The sequence below is a fragment of the Motacilla alba genome, chromosome 9 (genome assembly GCF_015832195.1).
Source record: "Motacilla alba alba isolate MOTALB_02 chromosome 9, Motacilla_alba_V1.0_pri, whole genome shotgun sequence".
NCBI classification, from domain to species: Eukaryota; Metazoa; Chordata; class Aves; order Passeriformes; family Motacillidae; genus Motacilla; species Motacilla alba.
The window spans coordinates 24,679,266-24,707,144 of NC_052024.1; the positions used below are offsets into that span (position 1 = coordinate 24,679,266).

Here is a 27,879-nt window from a genome sequence, read left to right on the forward strand (position 1 = left end):
TCAACATCTGCATCCACAGCAGCAGATTTCACCCTTTTAAAGTGCTTTGAAAAATCAGTTGTGCCAAGCCTCCTTTTATCCTTCTCTTCCGCTTCCTCTTTCCTATTCTATTGTGCATTCAGTGGGGTTTTTCTGTGTTTTTTTAAACAAATTCCCAAGAGCACAATGCCAGCTCTCTTCAGTCACATTCAGGCCGATGCTGAGTTTTGGATGAAAGGTTAAAATCCCAGGCAGTGGCAGCTTCCCCAGCACCAGCTGAACTCCACCAGCAGCAACTGCTGCAGGGACACGGCAGGCGTGAGTTCCTCTCATGCTCCTCTTTAAAGCCTTGCTTCAATGAATTCCCTTTCTGATAATAATTGCCCATCTCTGATCCAAGCCCAGAGGTGTGTTTCTCACGAAAATGAGGAAAATCAAAATCAGATGGTTTTTAGTTTATATAAATGGCTTCCCCAAGTCTGTGACCTAACTATCAGTGTAACTTCAAAAACAGCTGAAGCTATACAACATGTTTCATGGTCTTCCTCAGCTTCAGGTCCTGCTGCAATGGTTAATAATAATAATAACAAGCCATGGTTTGCTCATGAATGCCTTTGGTTTTCTCATGCACGTTCAAACCCTTGCTATTCCTCCAAAGTCAAATTCATGATATTATTTTTCCTTTGTCCTTTTCTTTTAAGGGAGAACAGCGTTTGGTAAAAAATGCCCTCGGAACAATCAGCATTGTGGAGCAGCTTGTGCAGCACAAACATGACTTTGTGTTCACAGCAGGCCAAGGGCTGGGAATCTGCTGCTCTGGGATCCAAACAGCCCACAGGGAAACGGGACAAAGGGAGGAGAGGCCCCAAAGCATCTCCCAAAACTCACGCTCTAAACCACATTAACCAAATCCCAAGTCTGTCTCTCTCTGCTCTTGCAGGGCTTCTGCGAGCAGATCGGGATAAAACATTTTGTTGTTTGGAAAACAGCTGCCTCAAATACTTTCCCTCGCTCCTCCCAGGACACAGCTGCTCCTTCAGGTGTAACAGGCTCCATACATTTCTACTCCCACAAAACAGCATCAGCCAGGAAGTTAACCACTCACGTTACAGTCAGCTCTCTTAGGTGTTATGAAAAAAGCCAGTTATCTAAAGGATAGTTTAAAGAAGTTCTTCCTTACATTGGCAATCTCTTTCTCCAGGTCCATAACTCTTCTCATTTGTGCAGAAATCTCACTCTCATTGACAGAAATATTTCTTTCTTGTAGGATTAGTTTAGCTACAGAAGTCATGAAATCAACATAGGCAGAACATGCCTGCAGGAAAAAACAGGAACAGTTTAAAGACAGAACCTTCCAAGGAGAGCATACCTTGGTTATCTTCAAGATTTCATCTTCATTTTTATGAACTACAGTTCTTCACTCCTTATTTAAAGAGGTCAATTTTATCAGAAAAACTGTTAGGTCACAACTAGAAATAAACTGTGAGCATTCCCTGATGGAGCACTGCTGGGTAACTGGAGCACGGCTCAAAGCTGAGCACTCCCAGTGACTGCCCTGTTTTCATTATTTACAATGAGACATTTGTATGTCCATATTTAAACCATCACCCATGTTTTTCCTAGCTCGCTTTAATTACAACTTCCAAAAATACCATTTCCACAGAGCTGTGTTCCCAGGAACGTAAACCCAGGGAATTGGCTTTGTGGGAAAAGCACTCCCAGAAGCTGTGAACCTCCTCCAGTGCTTCTAGCAACAGTTAGAACACATTGCTGTATGCAAAGTTAGGTATACTAGAGAGAATTTATATGAAACCTAACATTAAAGGGTTCAGTAATGATAAGAATGTAAACACAGCAGCAAATTCTCTGAAATATCACAGCCAAATTCTCTGAAATATCACAGCCAAATATCTTAAGGTGTCATTATATTTTATGGGACCTCTGTTTTATTGTAATTCCATTATTTTTTGTAATTCTAATTCCTCATTGGTAAGTCACACTCATTTTTCTATCAACAGAAATGCTGTTTTCCATATTCCTTTTCAATGCAAATAAAAAACCATACACAGTGCTGGATCAGCTATCAAATAATAAATCTGGTTTATGCAATGTAACTTTTCAAAGCAGTGATTAAAGCTAGGATTAATAGGGTGTGCATGTCATCAGCTTCACTGAGAGCAGCATTTTGGTACATTCAGCTCCTGAGGCAGGGACACACCTCTTTAATGGGTGCTGCATGTGTGCAGCCATTCCCTGTCCCCTCCTGGGCACCCTCCCTGCCAGCAGGGCCAGGCTGGGCCCACCTGGGGCTGCCTGCACTCAGCTGCCAGCAGGGACAGGGACAGGGACAGGGACTGGGACAGGGACAGGGAAAGGGACAGGGACAGGGACAGGGACAGGGACAGGGACAGGGAAAGGGACAGGGACAGGGACAGGGGCAGGGACAGGGACTGGGACAGGGACAGGGACAGGGACAGGAACAGGGACTGGGACTGGGACAGGGGCAGGGACAGGGACAGGGACAGGGACAGGGACTGGGAAAGGGACAGGGACAGGGACAGGGACAGGGACTGGGACTGGGACAGGGACAGGGACAGGGACAGGAACAGGGAAAGGGACAGGGACTGGAACAGGGACTGGGAAAGGGACAGGGACAGGGACTGGGACAGGGACAGGGACTGGGACGGGGCAGGGACAGGGACAGGGACAGGGACAGGGAAAGGGACAGGGACTGGGACAGGGGCAGGGACAGGGACTGGAACAGGGACAGGGACAGGGACTGGGAAAGGGACAGGGACAGGGACTGGGACTGGGACAGAGACAGGGACAGGGCTCAGCAGCCCAAAGGGCTCAACTCCCAGGGCCAGTTACAAACAGGAGATCATTTCAGAAAGAGAAAAGCCCATGAAACCACTGACAGCTACAGCAGGTCACAAAGCAGCACTGTAAAAACCATCATTCAATTCAAGAGAGCCATTACCTCAAACCAGTAAGTTAACAGAGATTTTTAGGTACCAATCAGTGACTTATTTTTCTGCTGAGTGCAGCTCTGAAGTCAGGTAGCAAAGAACTAAGTCAGCTAATTTCATCTGGACTGTATAAATAGTCTCAGCAATTTCAGTGGAAACTTCAGACATTGGAATCACTCCTGTCAGAGCAGAGCCACCCTGTACCTTACAAGAGAAGAAGATTTTAAAATGCTCTTATTGGCAGGTTCCACCCGTGGCTCTGGGGTGGGCAGTGCTGCTGGGGGCAGAGGCCTGGAAGGGGCAGGAGGCAGAGATGGTTTTGCTGTGTGCAGCTCCTGGAGTGGAATAACAGCAGGAAGCAGAGCCAAGAGCAGGAGAGCAGGGCTGGGACAGCTCTGGCGTGGAGCACTCCTGCTGGGGAGGACACTGGGACACTGCCTGCCAGTGATAAAGCTGTTTTTCCACAGTGCTTCCTCCTCTGCTTTCCAGCAGCGCAGAGCTGGTACTCAGGTAGGTCAGAGGACAGGAACTGTCTCAGTGCTGCAGTTAACACAACACATGGAAGGCTCAGACTGTGCAATGTGAGTCAGCTCCTAAAGGCCGTCTCACATGGAGCTGGGCAGTTCAGATGGCCACGACTGTCTTAATGAGCATGTGATCTGTAATTAAATGTAATCTGTATTAACTGTTGGCACATCAGCAAAATACCTACAAAGCCCAAATGGCCTGTACACTTTCTCATCGCTTCTGCCTGTAATTACACAGAAGGAATGCGGTTAATTAAAGGTCACTGTGGTAGCAGTTTCAGCTCCATGACTTCAGCACAGACACCCATCAGCTCTCAAGGACTTAAAGCACGTCCAAGATTAGCAACAGGGATACAGTGTCAGTGCTAACAGGTTAATGAGACCCGCAGAAGTAATGAGCAAACAAGAATTAAAGGAGACCACGAGGTTTCAGGTATCTGAGCCATTTCTATGGTGTCCCATCCTTTCGCTGCTGTGTTTGTGTTCAGCAGTGGGTGTAGGAGACTGTGATCTTTTCAGATCTTTCATGCAGCAAAGTGTCTCTCTGGTTCTGAATGTTCTGTTTTTCTTTCCAAGCCTACTCCTGGTAGAAGTAGTTCACCTGCAGCATTTGCCAGCCGCTGCCACTTGGTCACAGCTCAGAAGTGACCTCCTTTTGGCAGTGACAGAACAGGGCCGATCATGGCCACTTGTATTCTGTCTAAATACAACTCTGACAGCCAGGGGATAGCTCTTGATCCAGCTGTGAGGCTCTGTAACAAAGCTAAATTGTTTCATGTTTATCTCTTCCCAAAAGGTCTTAAAAAGTCAAGTAGCTGCCTTGAAAGTACAGGCGAAAACATGAGAACTGTCACAGAGGCATGTCAGCTCCCCTCACCTCCTGGTAGGCACCAGTGCACTCGTAGTAGTCCCGAGAAGGCAGGCCCAGCCCAGGCTGATCGATCTGTAAATGCAAATAAAAACTGGCATGAGCTTAGGGGGAAATGGCAGAGCGTTGTACTGTTCTTTTGGTAACTACAGGTGCTGATGCTTCACTGGCCAGATTGTTTTCTGCACAGCAGCCTTCCTCTCTCATCCTCTTGCCCACCTTTCACTATTTTAATTCTTGCTAAACTTTTTTGGTTTTCTTTTCAATCTCTTTTTCTCTGCAAGGCACTGGTAGCCAGGGTGAAAACAGGTGAACCACGGATGACAGAAGAGCCCAGAGACAAGCTAGGCAGCTCCTGCATCTCTGCAATCCCTGCACGTGAGGTGCTCACGGCTCCATCCGCCCACTGGCAGGAGAGACCGGCCCTTTGCCCCTCTCACTGCTGCATCCCAGCAGTCCCAGACCTTCCCCTGCCTTGTCTGGGTGTTCGGGTTTCAGAGATGACCTTTCTGTCTCTGTCACTCCCGTCCCTCTGGCAGTCACAGTGTGCGAGTGCACAGAGCAAAGTGTCAGCCTGGAGAACGGACAGGGAGCTGCGGAACCCAGAGCCCCAGCTGAAAACTACATTAATGCACGAATCACCTACAAAGCTCTCAGGTCAAATTCAGACCACTGATGTTTCTCCTCGCTAACATTTATGCCTGTGCTTCCAGTTATTTGCGGCACTTTTATGACCAACAAGGCACCCAGGCAGACTTACGTGAATGATATGTGCTGTGGAATTTTTGTCGTCTGTGCCAACAAAAAAATTAATAAGGACCTTTTTTCCATATCTGGAGTTGAGCTGTGCAATAGCTGTCTCAGCTGTCCAAGCAGTACCTAAGCAAATGGAAGGTATAGTCAGTGTCTGTTTTTAGTAAGCAACGAATTAAATAATGTAGATATTTTAACTAAAAGGAAATAAGCACAGGTTATCTTACCATAGGAAGCATCCCAGTCAGTTGTTGCTACAGGCCACTCAGACACATTTGGTAATAAACTAATTAGAGGCCTTCCACCTCGGATATCAATGGCAGCTTTTGGAAAAAGTAAAATGAGTTACTGTGATGTTTTTAACCCCACGAATGTTATATATTATAATATATATTACAATGAGTTCAGAAAATGAAGCTGAGAACTCTTTCCCCCATCACCACAGCAGCAGCTCTGATGTATGACTGTGCTTTAACATTTAATGTAAAAATGTTCCAGTCACAAACAGCATGTGCAGATCCTTGAGACCATGACATTGCAGTACTGTCTTTTTTCTTCTCTCTCTGCAGATAGCTTGAAATAATAGTTTTGAAAAGTGTTCATACTGTTACAGAAACTATAAAAACATTATTTAGGAAGTTCTGCAGACTGTTTTACTGCTCTTTGTTCTAGTGGCAGAGCCTGGTGTGCCAGACAGCTTTCACCTCATCCCTGCTAGTTTCTACAAAAGAAGTTAACTCCCATTTAACAGAAAGGATTTGAGTTGATATATCTGCAGCAAATCAGTAACTGAAGAGTCACCTAAAATACCTAAGGCAGCAAAGCAGGAGGTACAATACCAGAGTTACTGCTGACATTCTGAGGGACTCTGTGGAATAGACACATTCAGTTCTCACTCAGGACATCTGAGAAATGATGCACAGAGTACAGGACACAGGTGCAGCTGCCTGAGGGGGCCCTTTGGGCGCTGCTGGGGTGTCCTGCAGGCAGTGGCCCCAGGGGACACTTACTTTCATTGATGCAGGACCTGTACAGGGTCTTTGCCTTCTGCACTGCCGGGATATCGTTGGTGCTGGGGGTGTCGAGGACATCTGAAACACACGCAGAGAGCCATGGTCATTCCTGCTCTGTGCTGGCAGGCTCTGAGCAGCAGGGCTGGGCCAGGAGAGCTCCGTGCCCAGCCCCAGGGAGGCTCTGCCCTTCAGCAGCTGAGGGGGAAGCTCTGCGGGTGAAGTGCCCTGCAGTGGCTGCAGTCTGTGCTGGGAGGTGGCACGGAGCCAGCAGGTAACTCTGTAGGATCCCTGGGTGAAAGACAAATGCTCTGACTTCTCAGGGACAGGTTTTAAGCAACCAGGCTACTGTGTGAAGACACAGCTGGCCAAACCAGGAGGTAGGCAAAGTAAAAAAATAAACATGGAGAGAATGGGTTGGAGAGTGCTACATGAGCACAGACTGCCTTCAGGGACTCTGTTATTCTCACCTGAAAAAAGGGGATGGTGAAGGATTTCATACTGATGATATGACAGGTAGGGAAACAGCCTGCCTGCTCTTGGGGCTTTCTGATGGGACACAGATAGGCAGGGCATGGGCTGCCAGAGAGCAGCTTCCAGCATTTCAGCTGATGTGGACACAGACAGACCTCTCCCTCCTCCTCCTCCTCCTCCTTCACCTGCCAGGTGCTGTCGCTGGGGCAGGCTCAGGGTGGGGACTGCAGCTGGAATGATCTGCAGATAGCAGCAAGGGCAGGTCTGCTCAGCTCTGCTCCAGTGTCAGACACAGCAGCACACTCCCAGAGCCTTCTCCGAGCAAACAGTTTGGGGCAGATTTGTCTTGAACCAAACACAAAAAAACCTGAAATATCTGGTAGTATTTTAAGCTTTGCTAGAAAACCACAACTTCTTAGGATAACACGTAAGGCAAAGGAGAAACTTTATTTAGTCCCCAAACTGCACTGACCTTTTAAAACAACTTCTAGTTCGTCTCTCAAAATGTCAAAGTTGCTATAACGGGAGCTGGTCTCGGGGATGACGTTCCTCTTGAGCCACCCCCCGCAGGCGTACTGGTAGAAGTCCTGGCAGGGCCTGGCGCTGGGGTCCATGTTCTCCAGGATCCGGGCAGCTGCAGCACACAGACACACCTTGCACACACACTGCACCGCGCTCGTTTTCGCTCAAGGGGGAAGTCATAAATGCATTTCGTTCAGAACAGCCTCAAGCTCACTTGACTGTTCTAGACCAAACAAAGTTCTCGTGGGTGAACAAGGAATTGCTGTTCCTGTGCTGACCACAACTTCCATACTTTCCAGCTGGCTGTGTTTACTGGTGGTAAACTGACAGATGTTCTGCTCCCTGTGAGTGGTCACTCAGTTCTAAATAAAATGTAGGATGTTTCATTTACCCTTCACTTACCTTTCTTTGTACTGAAACGTGGTGAAAAGGCACAATAAAAGCACAAGACATAGCAGAAGTTAAGTATCCATTGTAGTGTAATTTTGGTTATTCAGTATGATTTAGACTCAACGGAATCCTGCCTATCTCAATCAAATACTGGCTTTGTTGACTATTTCAGTTCTTGTCAGGAGAGGTTTTTCTATTAATGCCTTCTGGAAACTACATTCAGTATTATACCTGCTTCCCATGTTACTCTAGAGCTGATCCTGCCTCCTGCTATCCCTTTGACTCCCTGGAGTGGCTTGTCCAAGGCTGGCCAGTCACTGACCAGTCGTGACAGGGATTCTCAGTGAAATCCAATTCCTTGATGACAGCTTCCCAGCTGCTGTCCACAAACCCCCTGGGCTTCTCCCTGTGCCTATTCCTATTCCACCCAGACTGCTTCTACCACCAGTATGCCAGAACAGAGCCTCCCACAGAAAAGAGAGATCTTGGGAGTCAGGCAAGAGCTAGGGATACCTCTGAATTTCCCAGGATACTGAATATTCTTCCCATTTTTCTAACATTATTTTTAGTAAATTATGAGGCTTGTGATTTCAAGTGTTCATTCCTCCACATGGGCGAGTCAAATATTTATAGTTATTTTTCCAGTACTTTCAATATTTTCCACGTCTCTTGTGCTGGTGGAAATGGAGAGACAGTCTGTGGTGTTTGTGTTGATTTGCCTGCCCCATGTTTCTGTCGGCTCAGGAGTGTTACATTCTAGGCCAACATCTGAGGGTTTTGCAATGTTCCAGTGCCTGCAAGATGGAAATAGCCATGGGCAGGTGCGTTTTCAACCCCAGACTGCTTCTGCAGCACAAAACCCACTGTGGAAATAGATGCAAAGCCTCCTAGCTGATGGTTTCCCTTCTGAAGTCGATGGCTTCAGGGTGACTTCTATGTGAAGGGACACAGGATCATGGCAACAGCCAGAGAGTGGGAAATTCAGTCTTGTTTTCACTAACTGTGACACTTGCTGCAGCCCCTCTGCAGTGCTCTGGGATTGTGGAAGCTCTGGTGCTGGTTTCTGCCTTTTCTGCCCTGTTTCAGTTAGGGGAAGGGCAGTGTTTCGAATGCTGCACTTTATTCCTGTCCTAACTCCACCTATTTGCTGTGAAGGAGGAAGGTTGTGACTATCCCTAACAGCTCCTGATTTAAGGGTATCCCTCTGAATCTCTCTGCCAGACTGGGCAGCACCTGAAGGGCATCACTGTCCCTCAGGGGACCCTGGCATGTGTCAGCCCAGCAGCTCTGGCTTTCCTAGCCAGGAGTGGACACCCCAGCCCTGCCAAACAGTAACAGCAGGACAGAAACATCTTCTGCCACCGAGAAAAGATGGCCCTTATCCACTGACTTGTCCCTTTGGGAAAAGCCTCACAACAAAAGCCAGGAGAAATCCAGGTCTTGCTTAAATCTGAGAAATCATTAACAGTGTGATATCAAACCTGGCTTGAACTGTGCAGTCGGGTTGGGTAATCCTCTGTGCCTACCTGTGCCACACAGAAATAATCGTCTCCCAAAGCTCTCCTGCTCCCAGGTCCAGCCCAGCCAATATCAGCTGTCCAACCTTTATCAGAACTTAAAGCTAAATACTGCAAAAGTACCCAAAGAGCTCAGCTGTGGGCACTGTGGTCTTTCATCCAGGGCTGCATGTGAAATACCTGCAGTAAGTATGACCATGCAGAACACTCTCCTCAAGAGTGCTATTTGCACACCTGAGCCCCAAGACAACCATTCATTGTTTGGCTGACCCCACACATATTTTATAATCAAGGGAATGTGATTATGTCACGAATATTTTCTCATTTTATCTCTAATCCAGGTGAATTTATGCCTATACAAATACAGGTAATGCACAGTACTCTCCATCAGTGCTCAGTGTTGCTGTGAGGAACCACTGTTTGGCTTTGTTCCTACTGTCACTTGTTTACTCAGTTCCTACCTGGCAGCAGGAATGTAGAGCTTCATATCAATTACTCGTAATGATTAATCTTACTGTAGTGCTCCTGATTGTCAGTTGCTGCTTTAATAGCTTACAAATAAAGTAATATAAGCTGGCAAAGCAAGCAGTGACCTGGGGAGGACTCAGGAGCAAGACAACATGCTTACCTAGGTAAGGAACAGAGACCAAAATCCTCTGTTCCACCAGGCTGTGCTGCCTGAGCTCAGGGAAGTCAGCAGAGTGTGTCAGCTTATCCAAAAAATGCTCAAACCTACAAACTGCACTGTATCTTCCTGTGCCACACTGCAGTGGCCTCACAAATCCATGGGTAACAGTGCCATGCAGTTACTGGTATTTACCCTGGGTATAACCAATGAATTCTCATTACATGTTTTCTTCATTATCTGTTCATTATTTATTTTACTACATTTTCTTTTCTTCTGGTCATTTATTTGCAGCTTTTCTCTCAAAATGAATAATCAATTCTGTCAGTATCTTCACTTTATCTCTTTTCAGTGGTTAAATGCTGTTAAAGCATTTAACAGAAGCATGAAAGAGAAAAATTGCTCTGATTAATTACTTTAGGCACTTCTTCCTACACTGTGCCTCATTTCTCCAAACTTTTCCTGCTTTTCCTTTTGGAGCTCATTCATCATCCCATAGTCTGTCTGAACTCCCTTGCAGCAATGTGTATGCAGCTGAAAACGAGCACCATCAGAGATTAAAAACGACCTGCTAGAGAACTAACGGGACCATTTTCCAAAGCACTGCACGAGCTTTCGTGCTGGGAGCAGAGCACCTCGGCAGTGAACAGACAGCGACGGCCACCTGAAACAACCCTGATGTCTGGCCCACGCTGATGGCAATCTGCACTTCCTGGGATGAGGGGCTGCCCCGGGGCTCTCCCTGCAGGACGGAGCTGCTGAAACAAGACCTGAAAGCAGCAGACCCAATACACCAGCTGTCCTGTGCTGCTTCTGCTGTATCTGCAGGTCTGAATGTGTCTGTGAACCGGCACCTCTGGAGCCTCCACGGGGTGCTGTGTGCCTGGGATTCTTTAGCAAATGCTCTAGTTACTGGAGGATGAAGCAGCTTGCCGGACTAAAACGTGCGGAATCTTTCGGACATGGAGGGTGACTCTGTAAGATTGACAGTGTCACAGCACGAGAGTTTACTATTGCAGAAGAACTGTGCTAAGAAAATCATGTGGGGTAACAGACCCACGCTTCCATGTGCCATACTTGTCTGCAGTTAGATGGGAGAATTCCGTGGTAGCAATTTTGCTTAAAACCCCACGAATTAATTTTAAACACGTAAACACATGTGTTTTCTTTCTTACCTGATTTGATACAGTCCGGTGTCTTGCAAATGCCATCTGAAAGAGAATACAATCGTATTCTTAATTATTTACTCAATGTCAATACAATAAAAGCTACTGTAGATATTTCCATTGACAGGCAATTTAATTGCAGTGTACAGTAAGATAATATGAATGGGCACCTTACAGTCAGTGAGGGAATATTTATAGGCTCAGGCTCTAAAAATATCATCTTCTTCAACCCTTTAGGGTCATTCAGTGCTAGTCACTCATCATGTGGAATTTTTGTAGTCATCAGAGGAAAATGTCCCATCAATTGGAGGTGGGCAAAGTACTATTTTTATAACAAAGAAGCAATTTAGAGAAAAATAGCTCAAGGACTGGAGAGAATGACAAAGCCAGTTTGAATTTAGCAATACTTTACAATGACAAAAGGATTTTCAAGGAATTATATGAAAATTCTGAGACATTGACTCTGAAGTCTTCTGGACAAAATACAGGATTCAGGAATATGAAAACATTTCCTTTTGAGACTTTGAAAATAAAACTTATTTTTCCCCATAATGGTATTTTTCCATCCCATAATTAAACTACATACTTCAACAAAAGCTTAAGCACAACTATTAAGTACTTCAAAATTTTAAAAAAAAACACTTAATTCCCAATATAAGGAAAAATTCAAGTTTGACCCGAGACGGAAATTTTAGCTTCTCTGCATTATCTTTTCCAAAAATTACCAATGTATTTTCCCCTGAATGAAATAATTTTGCTCTGGCTACTGAAGCACAAAACCTCTCAGGATGACTACACTCACTGAGAGTCCTTGCTGCAACAGCCTGAAAAAGGAAAGAGCAGGATTTTCATACATCTACAGGAACACAAAGGGAGCCATGGAGTATGGTTTTCTTCAGCACTGTTGGAGTTTGTTGGGATCGTTGCTTACTGAAGCATTAATTACAAACAGAAGTATTCCTAAGTCAGAACAAGCAGATGGTTTGTGTTTACCACAACTTTGCAGGAACAAACGAATTTACCGAGTCCCAGTTGGAAAGACACGGTTTCTGAGCTTTTCCAGCAGCAAGCCATGTGGATGCAGCTTTACCCTTCAGGCAGCATCCCAGCCCCTTGCCCACTGCCACCCTGTGCTCCAGGCAGCCCAGTGCACAGCAGCTTTACCCTTCAGGCAGCATCCCAGCCCCTTCCCCACTGCCATCCTGTGCTCCCACCTGTGCTCCAGGCAGCCCAGTGCACAGCAGCTTTACCCTTCAGGCAGCATCCCAGCCCCTTCCCCACTGCCATCCTGTGCTCCCACCTGTGCTCCAGGCAGCCCAGTGCACAGCAGCTTTACCCTTCAGGCAGCATCCCAGCCCTGTCCCCACTGCCACCCTGTGCTCCAGGCAGCCCAGTGCACAGCAGCTTTACCCTTCAGGCAGCATCCCAGCCCCTTCCCCACTGCCATCCTGTGCTCCAGGCATCCCAGTGCACAGCAGCTTTACCCTTCAGGCAGCATCCCTGTCCCATCCCCACTGCCACCCTGTGCTGCAGGCAGCCCAGTGCACAGCAGCTTTACCCTTCAGGCAGCATCCCTGTCCCTTCCCCACTGCCACCCTGTGCTGCAGGCAGCCCCCCACACTCACCGTCGTACGTGGCGTACAGGACGATCATGGTGATGGCCACGATGGCCAGCAGCAGCACCACCACAGCCAGCCCTATTTCCAGGCCACTCCATCCCAGTTTCTTCTTTGGCTTTGGAGTATTCATTTCAGTTATATCCATCTGGCTTTCCGACTTGCCCATAACCCAGTGTCTGCAATGGAAGAGGGAATATTCACTGAGCGCTTGCCCTGAGTCACAGGCTCCTCAACTGCACGGTAACAAAGGTGTTTTCTAGGTGAGTTTTCCAGTTGTTTGTAATACTACTGGGCTGTCAGTCAGGAAATGAAGAATCCTGCCCTCTGCCAGGCCTGTGCACACACACACACACACACTCACACTCACACTCACACTCACTCACACTCACACTCACGTACCACACACTTCGTGTCATGGATGGAGAGCAGAAGAGTGGAGTTCCTTCACGTGGAGGAGCTTCCTTCACGCCACACAGAAAAGGAAGGCCAGCAAACCAAAACCTATTTTTAAAATGTACCCGTGGGGTTTAATCTTGTGTGAAGGTACAGGAGTTCACAAGCAGTAAAAAGCAAGTCTCTTTGCTTGAATAAAAATTAACTTAACCTGCCAATTACTTATCTAATGCCAAAGGTCAAAATATGCCATTGTGCTTCGCTGTCACTTCTGAAATATTATGTAAGCAGTTCTTGACTTCAGCTTTACAGCTGGCTCTATAAATAGGAAAAAAAAAAAATCAGGCTCTGCTGGGAGCCTGTCAAACTCACGCTGAAGACAGTGAGTGTTCACAGCAATTTTTAAAGAGCTGCAAGCAGGCCTGTCTTTGGGGGTTAGAGCACGGCATGCCGAGTCACGCAACGCCTCTGGCAGCGAGCTCACGCTCACTCGTGCAGCCCTTGCTGCAGGTCTGGAGATTCTCTTACTCTTCAGAGGTAACTGGGCCACCTTTGCAGTGCTGCTGGTGGCAGCTCTGTGCCCTTCCTTCACCTGCTCCTACTTATCCAGGGCCAGACTTTCCTCCGCCAGCTGAGATGCCAATCCCCACACACACAGCAATGTATTTCTCAGTATTTCACAATGAAAATCCCTGCCAGCATTTCCTGGGGCTCTTTGCATCCACAGGCAGTACACACCCTTTCCATTCAGTGGGGAAGAATATGAGAATTTCACTGGCATAAATAATGGGAACACTACATTCATCAGACCCCTCACACAAAGGTCAACCTTCCTTACACCCTCTCCCTCTAAGTCAGTGGGGGACCCTTCTCAGCTCTGCATCCAGCCAAGTCTAAGACTCAGAACTTCATCCAGTCAAGTCTAAGACTTGGAACTTCATTATTTGAAACTGGCTTAGCTGTATTGCTGCCCTGTGTTCATCCCAACTCAAACTCTCCTCAAACTGCAGTCTCTCAGATCTCCAGTCTTTGCTTTTCCACTGGACTTCTGCCTGATTATTTTCCTTAGTTTTCTGTCTGATTCACATTCCTTAGTTTCCAATAATCTCTGCCTTCCTCGGATGTCCACCTCCCCTAGATTGAGGCTCCTGTGCTGCAGAAACAGGTCCCCAAAGTGTATGTTCATTAATAAACTAAAGATGGCCAGTAACCCTGTACTACAGATGCAAGTAAGAGGGATTTCATGTTCCGTGGGTTTGCCAACACCTGTCTCAGTGGCTCTCTGGCCATGCTCACGCCGTTCCTCTACATAAATGAGAGGACATTTTATTTCTGCGTGTCTCGTCTGCCCTTCTGTCACTACTCCAGGGACAGCAAGCTGCAGCAGGTGACTGGCAGTGCCAGAACTGCAGCTCTTCCGTGGCTCAGGAGGCTGGAATCCTGAGGTCTGCCCAGCCTCTGTCTTTCTGCACCTACAGGGACCAGCACAACTACTTTCACGTGCCTCATCAGCCGCTGTTTTTCTCTGAAAAACAGGATTTTTGGTCAAATGAGCCAGGGGTCTCTGAGGGACAGGACTGAAATCCCACTGAAACGTGCAAAGGAGTGAGAAATCTGCCCTGCATTAACTAGGAGCTGGAAGTTCACAGGTAATAAAAAAACAAATTAGCCATTATCCCCTTCTCACTTCCAGTCATATTAAGCAGCAAAAAAAAAAAAAAAAAAAAAAAAAAAAAAAAAAAAAAAAAAAAAAAAAAAGTTATTTATATGGACTAAATAGTGCCGAGTCTCCGGAATCCTCTGAGTACTTGGAGCCTCATTGAAGCAGTGATGCTTATCTCCTGACTCTGGTGGTGACTTGGAGCACTGAAAATACAGTTGCGTAGAGCAGCAGGAAACACTGCACCTTTCATGTGTAAATATGTTCTTTGCAGTCATCTAAGTTTTTCCAAGCGAGCTAATCTTTCTGTTCCTGCAGGAGAGCTCCTCGCGTCTAAAGGCATCTGACTAATTTTTACTTCTAGTTATTTAGAGAGTTGAACCCATCTGCATTAACGACCACCAGGCAGAAGCTGCTTGATGTGCTACTGCAAGCACAGCGAAACTGTAGGAATAATTTAGGCAGATAAAAGCCTCGGTATTCTGGTTTTCTTACACTTCTCCTGGCGCTTATGTGATCCCCTCTGCTCTGCCTGCTGAAGCTTAGACACCACAGAGAGCTGAAGATGTTTCGACTGATGCTGATCTAGATGGCACAAGGAGATAACGAATGCATTACCGTTTGGTTTTGGGATGGGTTTGTTAAAATCGGTTTGTGGCTTACTGGGTTCCCAGCGTCGCCTCCACAGAAAAGGCAGCACATCACGGGAACACTTTACTGTGTTTTCATTAACTTGTGCAGCCTGTCCCGTGCCAGCCGGGCAGTGCCACGGGGCATCGCCGGGAGCCTGCGGGGGCTGCTCCTCTTCCACCGCACGGAGCCGGGCACATCCCCGGAGCTCGGCACAGAGCTCCGGAGCCGGGCACAGCCCCGGAGCCCGGCACAGCCCCGGAGCCCGGCACAGCCCCAGAGCAGGGACACAGCCCCGGAGCCCCGCACATCCCAGGAGCCGGGCACACATCCCAGGAGCCGGGCACAGCCCCGGAGCCGGGCACAGCCCCGGAGCCCGGCACAGCCCCGGAGCCGGGCACAGCCCCGGAGCCCGGCACAGCCCCGGAGCCCGGCACAGCCCCGGAGCCCGGCACACAGCCCCGGAGCCGGGCACAGCCCAGGAGCCGGGCACATCCCAGGAGCCGGGCACAGCCCCGGAGCCCGGCACAGCCCCGGAGCCCGGCACAGCCCCAGAGCAGGGACACAGCCCCGGAGCCCCGCACATCCCAGGAGCCGGGCACACATCCCAGGAGCCGGGCACAGCCCCGGAGCAGGGCACATCCCCGGAGCCGGGCACATCCCAGGAGCCGGGCACATCCCCGGAGCCGGGCACAGCCCCGGAGCCGGGCACACATCCCAGGAGCCGGGCACAGCCCCGGAGCCCGGCACAGCCCCGGAGCCGGGCACAGCCCAGGAGCCGGGCACAGCCCCGGAGCAGGGCACATCCCCGGAGCCCCACACATCCCAGGAGCCGGGCACAGCCCCGGAGCAGGGCACATCCCCGGAGCCGGGCACAGCCCCGGAGCCCGGCACAGCCCCGGAGCGGGGCACATCCCTGGAGCCGGGCACATCCCCGGAGCCCTGCGCATCCCCAGAGCCCTCCGAGCGCGGCTCCGGCCCCCGGGGAGGCGCCTAAGGCCGGGCCGGGCCGCCCTGGGCGGGGAGGGCGCTCGGCTCTGCCGCAGCCGCTGCCCGGGCCGGTCCCGGCCCCCCGAGGGTGGCTCGGGGCGCTGCTCCCGGGGTGCGACCCCCGGCCGAGCCCGGCCCGCGGCTCCCCGAGGGTGAGCTGGCCCCAGACCCAGTCCCGGCTCGGGGAGCACCGCTGCCGGCTGGCAGCTCCCGGCTTGGGGAGCCGCGCGGGGCCCCGTCCGCCCGTCCGCCCGTCCGTCCGTGCCGCCCCGCTCCCGCAGCCCTGTCCCGCACTCACCCGCTGGCGCTCGCAGGGCTCCGGCCGCGGGGCCGCCTCGCACATCCCCGGGCGGCGCCGGGCGGAGGCGGCGGGGACGCCCCGAGCCGGCGGGTCCGCGCCCGCGGGGCCCGCGGGGAGGCGGCGCCGGCTGGGGCCGGGGCTCAGGCTCGGGCTGGGGCTCCGGCGGGAGCCGGGGCTCGGCTCGGGCTCGGCTCAGGCCGGCGGGGCTGTGCCGGGCAGCCGCCGGCGGGGCTCAGCGCCCGCGGGCAGCGGCGGGGCCGCGGGGCGCCCGCATCGCCGGGACATCGGAGCCCGGGCGCTCCCCGCTGCCCGCCCGCCGCTCGCCGCCGCCGATCAAAGGAGCCCTTGTCCGCCGGGCCGGCAGTTCTCCGGCTGACCTGAAGGCTTCTTCCTCTTCGCGATCATAAAAATGGGATGGGGCAGGAAACAAACAAACAAGCCCCCCCGCCCCGGCGGAGCGCGCTGCGCCCTCGCAGAGCCTCCCCGGGGCAGCGCGGGGCCGGGCGGAGCGCCGTGTCCGATGGAGCGGCCCCGCACCTGCCCGCCGGCGCCGGCGGCTCGTTTCCCCCCGGGAGGCTCAGGAGAAGGAGGGAGGGGATGCACGGGGAAGGTTAGCGGCTGCATGCCTGCGGCTCGGTGCCCGCTTCCATGCACACTCGCCGCCTTTGTCAAATTAATGCAGTCGCATACGCTCTGCAAGATCTTGCATCCTCATTCACCGAGTGATTTCTCCTTGGGAGGGAGATGGCTGTGACTTCTTGCACGGACAGGCAGCTCTGAGCTCTGTGAAAAGATTTCTCAGCCATCTGAGAATCGACATTTGTTTCATTCTTACAAAGTTTCATCTTCACTGAGTTTCATTTTTACTAAGACACTGACAAACATCATCAGCAGCAATATGAGTAGCAGTCATTCCTCTCATTCAAGCCAGACACCACACTGCTTTCTGCTGCGTTCCTTTGGAGGTTTATTACCTCTGAGGCAGACATGGCAGGAATTTCTGAAATCTTTTATTACCAGCTACACACACTAAAATGTCTGCGGTTTGAGAGGGGTAACTTTCTGCCAAGAAAGGTGGAAACTGAATCCCCATTTCTTTATGGGACTGGCCAGTGAGTGATCTGCAGGGCAGATGCAGTGAAGGGGGGAGGATGAGCATTAGCTGTACAAATGAAGCCCTTTTGCAAAATGAACTTCTGAAGAAGGAGGTTTTATTCACCACAAAAGCAACAGAAGTGTCAAAAACAGGCAAGAAAAAACTTTCAAAAGGTCTAGAGAACAAAAGTACTGCATTTTCTTACAGAGAGGAGTGGGGGAAATACTGATTATATCCTTTCCAGGATCAGTGTTCAAATTGTCATAAGTATCTCCCGTTCACCCTTTCCTGCAGTAATTCTTACAGAGTTCCAGCCCGATTCCTGGGACAAGCCATGTGCTCCTGCAGGTCACTCCTGTCGTTACCTGATGCCTTAAACAATAGCAAATTTAACCAAGCAATGCAGGAGTGGAGGAGGCATTAAAAATACATGTGATTTTGTAACCAGGTGCCCATTGCACAGCCTTCACTGCAACAAAGCCTGGGAAGAGCAGGGTGATGTGCAAACAGACTGAGCTAAAAAGGCAAAAAAAAAGGACTCGTTTCAAAAATTTTAGGTGAACAAAAAAAAAGTAGAACTGCCTAATTAACCACAAAGAGAGAGAAAAGGAAGGAACTCGTCTGGCAATCTGTAAATAGCCCATGGAGGACTGACATACCTGACAGGCAGTGAGAGAGTTTCCACTCTTGTGGAGCCCCGTGCTTGGAAAGAGAGAGCAGCCGCGGGTGACACAGGCTGTGAGCGGTGTGATCTGTGAGCCAAGCACTGAGATTCCTGTTCGGGCCTTTCCCGGGGAAAACTCCCAACAAAACAGCGTGATCTGCTTCTTAAGGACAATGTTATCATGTGGGCAGTCCGAGAAGTCAGGTTTGCAGGGGACACAACAGTGAGGTGGGCCTCTTCTTCTCCCAGATAACAAGTGATAGGACAATAGGAAACGGCCTCCAGTTCTGCCAGAGGGGTTTCGTTTGCATATCAGGGAGAGTTTCTTCCCAGAAATGGCTCTCCAGCCCTGGCACAGCGGCCCAGGGCAGTGGTGGAGTCCCCAGCCCTGGAGGGGTTTAGAAGCTGTGTGGATGTGGCACTTGGGGACATGGCCATTGGTGGCCTTGGCAGTGCTGGGGGCATGGATAGTCTTAGAGAGCTTTTCCAGCCCGATCATTATTGGGATGACAGACCTGTGTTTTCGTGCTGCTAATGGACATGCACTGCAGATTCCTGAGGGCAAGCCCCCGTGCCAGGATGACCCACGGAGCAGGTGACCCTTGCACTGATTCTGGTTTAACACTGTGTGTTTGCTTCCCTCTTACTCACCTTCCTCTGCTAGGACCCTGATTTCACCAAGAAAAGAAACAAAAAAGCAAATCAACAACAGAAAGCTCACCCCACAATTGAAAGAAACTATTGAATCCTCAAATTTAGAGATAAGAGTAAATAGTTTTTCCTTAACACCTTGCTGAGGTGTGCTGCTCTGATCTTGCTGCTTGCTGAGAGAAGGAGCAGGAGGAAGAGTATGCAGCTTCATCCCTTAGGCACGAGTTTGGAGGGGGCTGGCACTGCTGCTCACAGACCTGTCTGGACTTGTGATGGACAGCCACCAGGCTGAAACAAATACACGGTAAATTTATAGAACCAAATAACACTCAACATACCATTTAGAGTCAGAAAATGAACAAAAGGGAGTTAATATGGAAGAGCACACTGGTGTTAAATCTGTGTCCTTGAAAAACAAAGAGTTCTGCTCACTGCTGATTTGAGAAGAGATAGCAATACTTAGCTGTGGTATCCCTTGAAAATCTGGCTGGGGAAGTGAGCTGCTTCAAAATCTGGGCCCACAAGTAGTTCAGAACAACATACAAAAATGGATTCACTGTCCAGCCTTCAGAAAAACTGAGTCCCAAAAGCTCAACTGGAATTCCTCATGGAGTCAAGAAAAGCCAGTGACCCATTCAATATTGTGTTCTCCTCTTGGTCCAAAGGACCACAGCATGACCTCCTTCCCCATATGACCTCTGGGTGACATTAGGACTCATTCACACGACTGAAACAACATTATTGATACTTCAGTTTATTTCCTTTTGGAAAAGCTCACTTTTCGAGGCAGCAAAGCCAGGGCTCAAGGAACAAACAACATGAATGCTGGCTGTGTGAGTCTGACCACCCCTCTCAACCCTGCTGATCCCTTCCCCACCATGTCCTCTGCTAGAGGAGGGGAAAATGGGGAACCTCCTGCCTTCCCTCCTTAGCCCCTGCGTGTGCAGTGCAGCTGGACTGTGAGAATTTAGGTGGTAAACTCTTACCACACTGAGTATTTCCTCATTTGGTTCTGGTTTTGTTTCTCAGTAGGTTTATAATGAATCCGAGCCTGGGTAATTTCTCATTCAGGAAAGCAAACAGTCTTGGTCTCAAAATATTTGTTTCAATGCCTAAATTATTCAGGTCTAATTGTATTGTATTACAAAGCTTTGTCTTTGTTAGGCGACAGGCTTTGCAGTGCAAGTGATTTGCAGGTGTTTGCAAGCCTGATAAAACACTTGGCTGAGAAGGATGAAAAGCTTTCCTTTTTTTTTTTTTTTTTTTAATCCCCCCTCCCCGTGTTTTGCTGGCTTGTTTGTCTGTTTCTCGGTGGTTTTGTTTGTTTGTTTTGGCCAGTTTTGAGCTTGCCACACACAGTGCTGCAGGTAGCTCTGGCTAACAGGCTCTTCGGGCTCTCTGCAGCCCCACCAGGAGCCGTGTGTTAAATGTTTCTGGGACAACAGTGGGTGATTTCGTGGAAGAAGAGGGTCAAAACAAGGGATGTAAAACTGCACGTGCCATATGCAGATGGCGTGAAAACTGATAACGGTGTAGACACAGAAGAAAAGGAGAGGAGAGGATTGAGATCCGCTAACCACAGGCTTCCTGTGCAGTGTAACACAGTTGAGAAGGCTCAGTCACACTTTTCTGGTTAACATTAAAACCACAGCTCTGGGGAAAAAAAAAAAAACCCCAGAAGCACAGAGAGGCCTTTACTCCAGCAAAAACTGGAGCAGGAACTGCCAGGGACACAGAGAACCCGAGGAGTGAACACCTCACTGTGCCTCCAGGCAGCTCTCTGCACGGGGCCCTGCAGCACTGGGGAGCCACAGCAGAGGCTCCAGAGCACTGGGAATCCCACACACACACCTGGGACTGTTGGGGGACTTGCAGGGTCCCAGGACGAGGGAAGAGGCGAGAATCTTGACTCCATGTTTCAGAAGGCTGGTTTATTATAGTATGATATATATTATATTAAAATGCTAAACTAAAACTGTACTAAAAGAACAGAGAGAAAGATGCATCAGAAGGCTGGACAGGAATAGAAAAGAATTAATAACAAAGGCTCGTGACTGACCAGAGAGTCTGAGCCAGCTGCATCCTTGACTGGTCATTAATTAGAAACACCTCACATGGACCAATCAACGATGCACCTGTTGCATTCCACAGCAGCAGATTATTATCTTATTATTGTTTACATTTCTTTCCTGAGGCTCCTCAGCTTCTCAGGAGAAGAAAATCCTGGCAAAGGATTTTCAGAAATACGTCTGTGACAGGGACTCCAGAGCACTGGGGTGCCTGAGGTGCCCACACAGGGGTGCTGGAGCCCTGGGAATGCTGCACCTCCCAGTGCCCAGGTGTGTGTGTGTGTGTGTGTGCCCTGGCAGGGCCAGGTGGGGCTGAGGGGCAGGGGCTGCAGCTCATCCCACCTCAGCAGGAGACAGGAACTCTCTGCAGGACAGGTCCTGGAGTGTGTGCTCCCTCAGCAGGCTGCAAGAATGTCCAGCCTGGAGCAGCCACTAATCAGGTTATCCCTGCCAAGGGCTGTGATTGCTGTCAGTGTCAGAGCCCCTGCTGGACTGCCAGGCTGATAACCAGCTCAGCACCACAGGCTGTGTCTGCTGAGTCTGGAGTACAGTTACAGTCAGGCAGATTGTAAAGGCTGGGAGGTATCCAAAAGAGAGGAAAGAAACATTTCAATGTAGGATGACAGATTAAAGATATTCGTTGGTAATGTCTGGGTCACTGGAGAGCAGTCAGCCATAGCTGGACAAAGCGCTGGGTAGTGACACCTTGCCTGGCCTAGTGGCAAGTAAGTTCCATTTTTCTGTTCTTTCTTGCTGCTGGCATCCTGGAGGAGAGTTTCTTTTCACCACCCAAATGACGTAAGCAAATAGTCAGCAAGAAAAATAGGTTGTGTTTCAATGTCACAGATTAGCTGGCTCCACAGCCCTGTCCATGAGATCATTTGAATCAAGTCCATGACTTAAATGTCTCTTTCTGGTCTTTTTTAATCTCAAATGACAAAGTACAAGGCTTGTATGGCACAAGTACAGTATGGAAAATGGTGAGGAAAAAGTGCTGACTCTGGACTGTCAGAGCACTGGGACAGTGCTGATCCAAGCCATCCTTCTTAGGCCACACTGAGGTAGTAGATCTGGGAGACAAAACCAAGAGGTTTTCCTAATGGTTTACATTAGATTTTCTGTCTTAAAATATGAAAGGGCAAATGTGCTGTATGTGTGAATATGGGAAAACAAATCTGTATTGTTTGTCTCAGTGAGAACTCGTCCTGCCTTCCTTGGGCCGGTGTCAAAGCTCCTGGAAGCTCCCTGGGTGACACAAGGAGCCAGAGGTGGCTGTGCCCTGGGGAATGGGCCCTCGGGTAGGTGCTTGTGTGTGGTGTGTTCAGCTGCAGACTGGATGCTGTCGGAGCATTCTCACAGCTCACGTATACAGCAAATTCACACACTGCATTCTGCTGCCAAGGCATGAGCACACCTGTGCCAGGTGCAGCTCCGCAGGGATCCCTGCTCCCTGCCAAGCCATGGAGGGCTGCTCCCATTCCTTGGGTACCAGAATCGCCCTGGCATTGCCAGCTCCGTGCCCCTCACCCCGGCTGGGCAGCCCTCCCACGATGCCAGCAGTGCTCTCTTCCCCCCGGAGCTGAAAGTCTTCCCCTTTCCAGAGGGTTATTTCCCTCCCTGCTTAGTCTTTTCCCACTGCTGTTCTCTTGCCTGAAAGAGATTTCAGTTTGCCTGCTCTCTGATCCTGCCTCTGCCTGTGCTGTTGGCTCTGCCTGGTTTTGCCTGTCTCTGTTTCACTGCAGCTTTTACTGTGAGGAGGATCAAATAATTGCAGGCTTAAAGCAGACCCTTGAACTCACAGTGTTTAATGGCTTTGTAATTGGGCCATGTATCCCTGTGAGAATGGGCAGTCTGGGAATGTGCCAGGATTTTCAGGGGGATTTAGTAGCCTACTAAGAGTTTCCAGACCTATTACATTCCTTAAGAAGTTTTAAAGACACCACTGATTTTGGCAAGGAGCTAGGAACTAGGGTGTCTCAAAATACACATAGAACTGAGGGATGACAATTTGAAAACTACTTATTTTGTAAAGGACAAGGAGAAGTTGCAAAGATTTTATAATTTGAAATGCAGAAATAAATGTTCAACATTGTTTTGGCTTAGAGTGTGTGTGATGTGTGTTTTCTCTGGGAATGCATATCTACATATTTGATAAGACATGAATATTAAAGCACACATTAGCCAGGCTCTGTGTATGCATTGTACTGGAGGTATATGTGACTGCTGCTGCTTTCTGATCTTGGAATATGTATTTGTGCTTTAAAAAATGATGAAGTCTTTGCTTTCCTCCATCGTACTTGTTTGTCACTTACAAGGTTCTGTGGCATCACATTTTCTCTGTGCTTTGGGGAGATCAGTGTCTGCTAAATGCCAGGTGATTTTATTCTGAAGTCCTGGTTTATTTTTTACTCATAACTGAGACAAGCACAAGCTTCTGTTGTTGTTTACTTTCCAGAGAGGAAGGGAAAATTACATCTAACCTAAAAATACCTTCCTCCCCCTACCCCACATCTCACTGCTCTGAGCTTGGGCAGGGTGGAGGATCAGAAAAGGCAGAAAACAACTGGGCAGTTTTCTCACAGTGGCACAAAATTGCTGGTTTTTCTTCCAGGTTAAAGAAACACAAACCATAATTAACTTTCTTCTCTCTGTTCAATAATTACCCTGAAAAAAGACCACGGTGATAAAAACTACTCTGCTTACCTGTGCAGCAAAGGGAGTGTAGAACTTTCTGGAAATTTGACCCATCCAAGTCTGGGTTTGGACCAGCAATGGGTTTGACCTGTGAAATGGGGCTCTAAACTCAAATTCAGATTTTTGGTGAGTGTAATGTGTATCAGGATCTCTCAGAGTGGTTTGGGTCCATACCCGTATCTCCTGACTGCAGCAATCCAAGGACACTTGTTCATGTCAAATTGATTTGCTCCTGTGAAAAGTTTTGAAGTTGCAGTGAGTTTGTCTTGTCTCAATACAGGACTATAAATTCAGCTGTTTCTGTACCTATTGCAGCACAACTTCACTGATGGTCTGCTGAGCACTAAAAACATGTGCTTCTGAAAATGCTGACCTTGGGAGGAGTGGGATAAAAGACAAGTGCTGGAGTGTTCCTTGAGCTTAGCAGTTTGGGTTCTATGTGTTTCAAGGGCCACAGGGAACTTTCATTGCTGTTCTTACACAGCCTCAGAGTAGCTCTGTCACCCGTGGGCAGGGCAATTCCATGAATATCTTTGGCATTACTCTGGATTTATACCCTTGCTCTCCGACTCGAGGCAGAGTTTGGGTTTCTGTGAGTGACAGCAGCAGCAGGAACCCACAGTTCAGTGTGTCACCCTGTGAGCTCTTAAAATATAATCAAAATATTAACCTGAAGAGCTTCTGGAAAACAAATTTTCAGTTCAAACATCAAGCACAAAGCGTCCCCTCCTCTTTCTCCAGTGAATTAGCTTTTGAAAAAGCCATGAGCTGCTGCAGAGATGAAGGGGGCTGAGGAACTGGGAGCAGGTGGTACCAAAGTGCAAGCCCAGCTGGCAGCCAGCAGGATCCAGCCCCAGCTGGAGCCCTGGGCATCGGGGTGGCTGCAGGAGGAGCCCCGGGGCTGCCTCACGCCTGGGGCTCTTCTCTGTCCCTCAGAGACACCCCACGGCAAAGCCCAGCCTGAAGCAGCTGCAGTGGTTTGGGTGTCAGCTCCCTCACTGACGGGGAGATCGTGGTGACGCTGCTTTCGCCAAGCTGAGGTCCTGTGGAGGAGCAAATCCCAGTGTTTATTTCTGTGGGGGATAATAACACTCACCTACCCTGTGTGAAGGTCTAGAAAGTACACTTGCCTAAATTCCTTCGTGTGAAAATTGTGACATGCATTCATCATTTCTGAGGACTGGAAATAGTAGTATTTGTTCTGCGAGGGTTCTTATGAAATACAGTCATGATCTGATGTAATTTCCATGTGTTTTCATTGACTTTTAGGGTTTTTTCATCATTTCTGAGGACTGGAAATAGTAGTATTTGTTCTGCGAGGGTTCTTATGAAATACAGTCATGCTCTGATGTAATTTCCATGTGTTTTCATTGACTTTTAGGTTTTTCTCATCTTAGACTACTGTTGTAGTTACAGTTTGACCTTCAGTCCAGCAAGACTTCCTCTGGAAAATATTCAGCAACGCTCAGAACGAGTAGAATTATTTTCTTTATTTTCATACTTTAAAGAATTATTTCTGACACCGCTGTTCTTGATTTAGGTGAGGGAATGCTGCAAAGCAATGGCAATGAAATGCCACACACCCCCACACAGCGCACTGAGCTCGTCTCACTTCTGCTCTCTTTATCCCGTGCGTGTGATTTTCAGCATCGGGAACGCTCTGAAGTCTCTCCTGGAGGGAATCCCCCTCTGGGAGCGTGTGTGCATGCTGTCCGGGACAGCTCCTTCCTTCTGGAAGGGGGAGCCGTGCTGGGGACACCCACTGCTGGAGATGGCCCTGCGGCCCGGCCCTGCCCTCCCCGGGCTCCGGAGGCTCCCCGAGGGCAGGATCCGCCTTTGCCCCGGAGCAGGCGCTGCCTCCGAGCCCCACGGCCCGGGCTGTGCCTCCTGGGGGCCGGGAGAGCCAGGGGCAACTTCCACAGCTGTGCCTGCAGCTCCTCCTGTGCACCTGAGCTCCCGGAATTTCCACAGCTGTGCCTGCAGCTCCTGCTGCTCACCTGAGCTCCCGGAATTTCCACAGCTGTGCCTGCAGCTCCTCCTGCTCACCTGAGCTCCCGGAATTTCCACACCTGTGCCTGCAGCTCCTGCTCACCTGAGCTCCCGGTGAGAGCAGGAATTTCCACAGCTGTGCCTGCAGCTCCTGCTCACCTGAGCTCCCAGTGAGAGCAGGAATTTCCACAGCTGTGCCTGCAGCTCCTGCTGCTCACCTGAGCTCCCGGTGAGAGCAGGAATTTCCACAGCTGTGCCTGCAGCTCCTGCTCACCTGAGCTCCCAGTGAGAGCAGGAATTTCCACAGCTGTGCCTGCAGCTCCTCCTGCTCACCTGAGCCTCCAGTGAGAGCAGGAATTTCCACAGCTGTGCCTGCAGCTCCTCCTGCTCACCTGAGCTCCCGGAATTTCCACAGCTGTGCCTGCAGCTCCTGCTCACCTGAGCTCCCGGTGAGAGCAGGAATTTCCACACCTGTGCCTGCAGCTCCTGCTCACCTGAGCTCCCAGTGAGAGCAGGAATTTCCACAGCTGTGCCTGCAGCTCCTCCTGCTCACCTGAGCCTCCAGTGAGAGCAGGAATTTCCACACCTGTGCCTGCAGCTCCTCCTGCTCACCTGAGCTCCCAGAGCAGTGTTTGCCTGGGGTACCTGCACTGGGGGAGCCCCATCCTGTGCCCTTTACATTCCAAATGTAGCATCAGCCGACTGCTTACCTTGTGAAATTTCAGCTCTTTCCATTTACAGTTTGCAATTTCTTCACAGGGAGGTTTTTTTGACCTTATATTTTATTCAAGCTTTTCTTGACAGTTTTAGGTAAATACTGTCTTTGCTCATGCATCATTTACAGCTGCTCTCTAGCTTTGGGCACAGTTCACACGGCGTGATGTGTGACACTATTCCTCCTTTTTCACTGACTGGCTGCTCTCATGTTTATGAGTTTTATTTGTTTTACCTGAGACAGAAATCCTCTGCCCTCAGCATATATTATCACCCTGATTATTAGTTTTTGTTTACAGAGGGAAGCTTGCTTTTACTATGTAAATAATGTTCTGCTCTGATGGCTGAGCCAAAACAAGATTCACAAGAGTGTTTATAAATATTTATCCCCACGTCTTCCCAGGTTCTGGTGTATCCCATGCCCTGAAACATTCCTGGAACACCCTGCTGCATCTTGGATCACTTGATGTCAGATACCCTGATAATCTCCGTAGTTGATATGGTAGCAGGAAACAAAAGGTATTTTACCTTTTATCTCACAGGCTGCTTTTTTACACCTGTCTGATGCAGATATTGGTTTCTTAAGAAGCCTTTAGTGCTGCTGGGCTGGTAAAAAGTACTGTATCTGTCATAAGGTGATTGGGCAGAATGAGATCAAAATTGGGAGCGTGTGTGAGACAAGACTGAAATGTGAGTGCTGGGGTTTTTCTGATGAGCTTGTACTCTCTGGAGCACCCTTGCTGGTGTCAGAGCAGCACTGGAACTTTCCACAGCCACGGTGACTTGGCTGCAGCCCCCCTGGCCAGTACCCAAATCTCTGCTGATGCAGTTCTGAGGAGATGGCACTTATGAGGAGGTCAGAGGATGAGATTTCTCAGATGATTTTGCTTAGACTGATTAAAACAAAATAGTTTTTCATTATCTTTTATATGACTTAGTGAAGATTAGAGGGAATAATCCAAATTTTTGGAGGATTTAAAAATGAACCATTCTGCTTGCAGCATTTTAGGAGATTAGAAATTTGAGTCTGTGGAGATGTTCACAGCTTTGTTAAGATGCATTCAAAGATCCCAGCTTTAGCTACTATAAAGATACTGACAAGTGATACTTTCTTTTTCATTTTCTTCTCATCTTGTGGTGGAGAAGCAAAATCAGATTTTCCAACATAATAATAATAATTGAGTTTTTTTCTGTATCAGCCTTAAAATAAGATGCACCTGAAGTTCTTTTGTTTGAGCTGAAATACACAGCAAGCATTGAACACAGTGAAGAGGGAATACAGATCCAGGCTGATGTGACATTTCTGTACTGGGGGTAGGGCTCAGGAGCAGGGGTCACTCAATGGTGCTTTTCCTTCTCTCTGAGCTCAAACTCAGAGGATTTAGAAGCTCTGAAATGTCAAAAGTTCTGAAGAAGTTTTTTCTGAAGTTCTAAGGTTTACCTGGCTGGACCACTTGCTAAATTTAAAGGGTTTGGGTGCCAGGGGATTGAATAAAGGAGCACCTGAGGAGGTGACCCCACTGCCTCTCCATGCCCTGGCTTTGCTAGAAGAAGGTTAATGACTGTGTTTATGACAACTCAACTCCACCCCCAGGAAGTGTCAGTCACA

At 49.1% G+C, this 27,879-nt stretch overlaps 1 protein-coding gene across 4 annotated transcripts in view; it reads right to left on the reverse strand.

Moving 5' to 3' along the window:
* MME (membrane metalloendopeptidase) overlaps nucleotides 1–18,276 on the reverse strand; it is a 33,466-nt gene extending 15,190 nt beyond the window's left edge. For 2 of the 4 annotated variants that reach the window (XM_038146189.1, XM_038146186.1), the window contains exons 1-9: nucleotides 12,819–12,964; nucleotides 12,426–12,595; nucleotides 10,810–10,845; nucleotides 7,053–7,214; nucleotides 6,107–6,187; nucleotides 5,324–5,419; nucleotides 5,104–5,222; nucleotides 4,353–4,418; nucleotides 1,160–1,294 (exon numbers count right to left, since the gene is read on the reverse strand). In XM_038146189.1, the coding sequence (XP_038002117.1) occupies nucleotides 1,160–1,294; nucleotides 4,353–4,418; nucleotides 5,104–5,222; nucleotides 5,324–5,419; nucleotides 6,107–6,187; nucleotides 7,053–7,214; nucleotides 10,810–10,845; nucleotides 12,426–12,585 (855 nt within the window). In that variant the 5' untranslated portion in view covers nucleotides 12,586–12,595; nucleotides 12,819–12,964. Of the gene's footprint in view, nucleotides 1–1,159; nucleotides 1,295–4,352; nucleotides 4,419–5,103; nucleotides 5,223–5,323; nucleotides 5,420–6,106; nucleotides 6,188–7,052; nucleotides 7,215–10,809; nucleotides 10,846–12,425; nucleotides 12,596–12,818; nucleotides 12,965–16,390; nucleotides 16,532–18,148 lie in introns of those variants that run through there. The other 2 variants (XM_038146188.1, XM_038146187.1) reach the window with 2 other exon arrangements.
* Nucleotides 18,277–27,879: the final 9,603 nt, after the last annotated feature.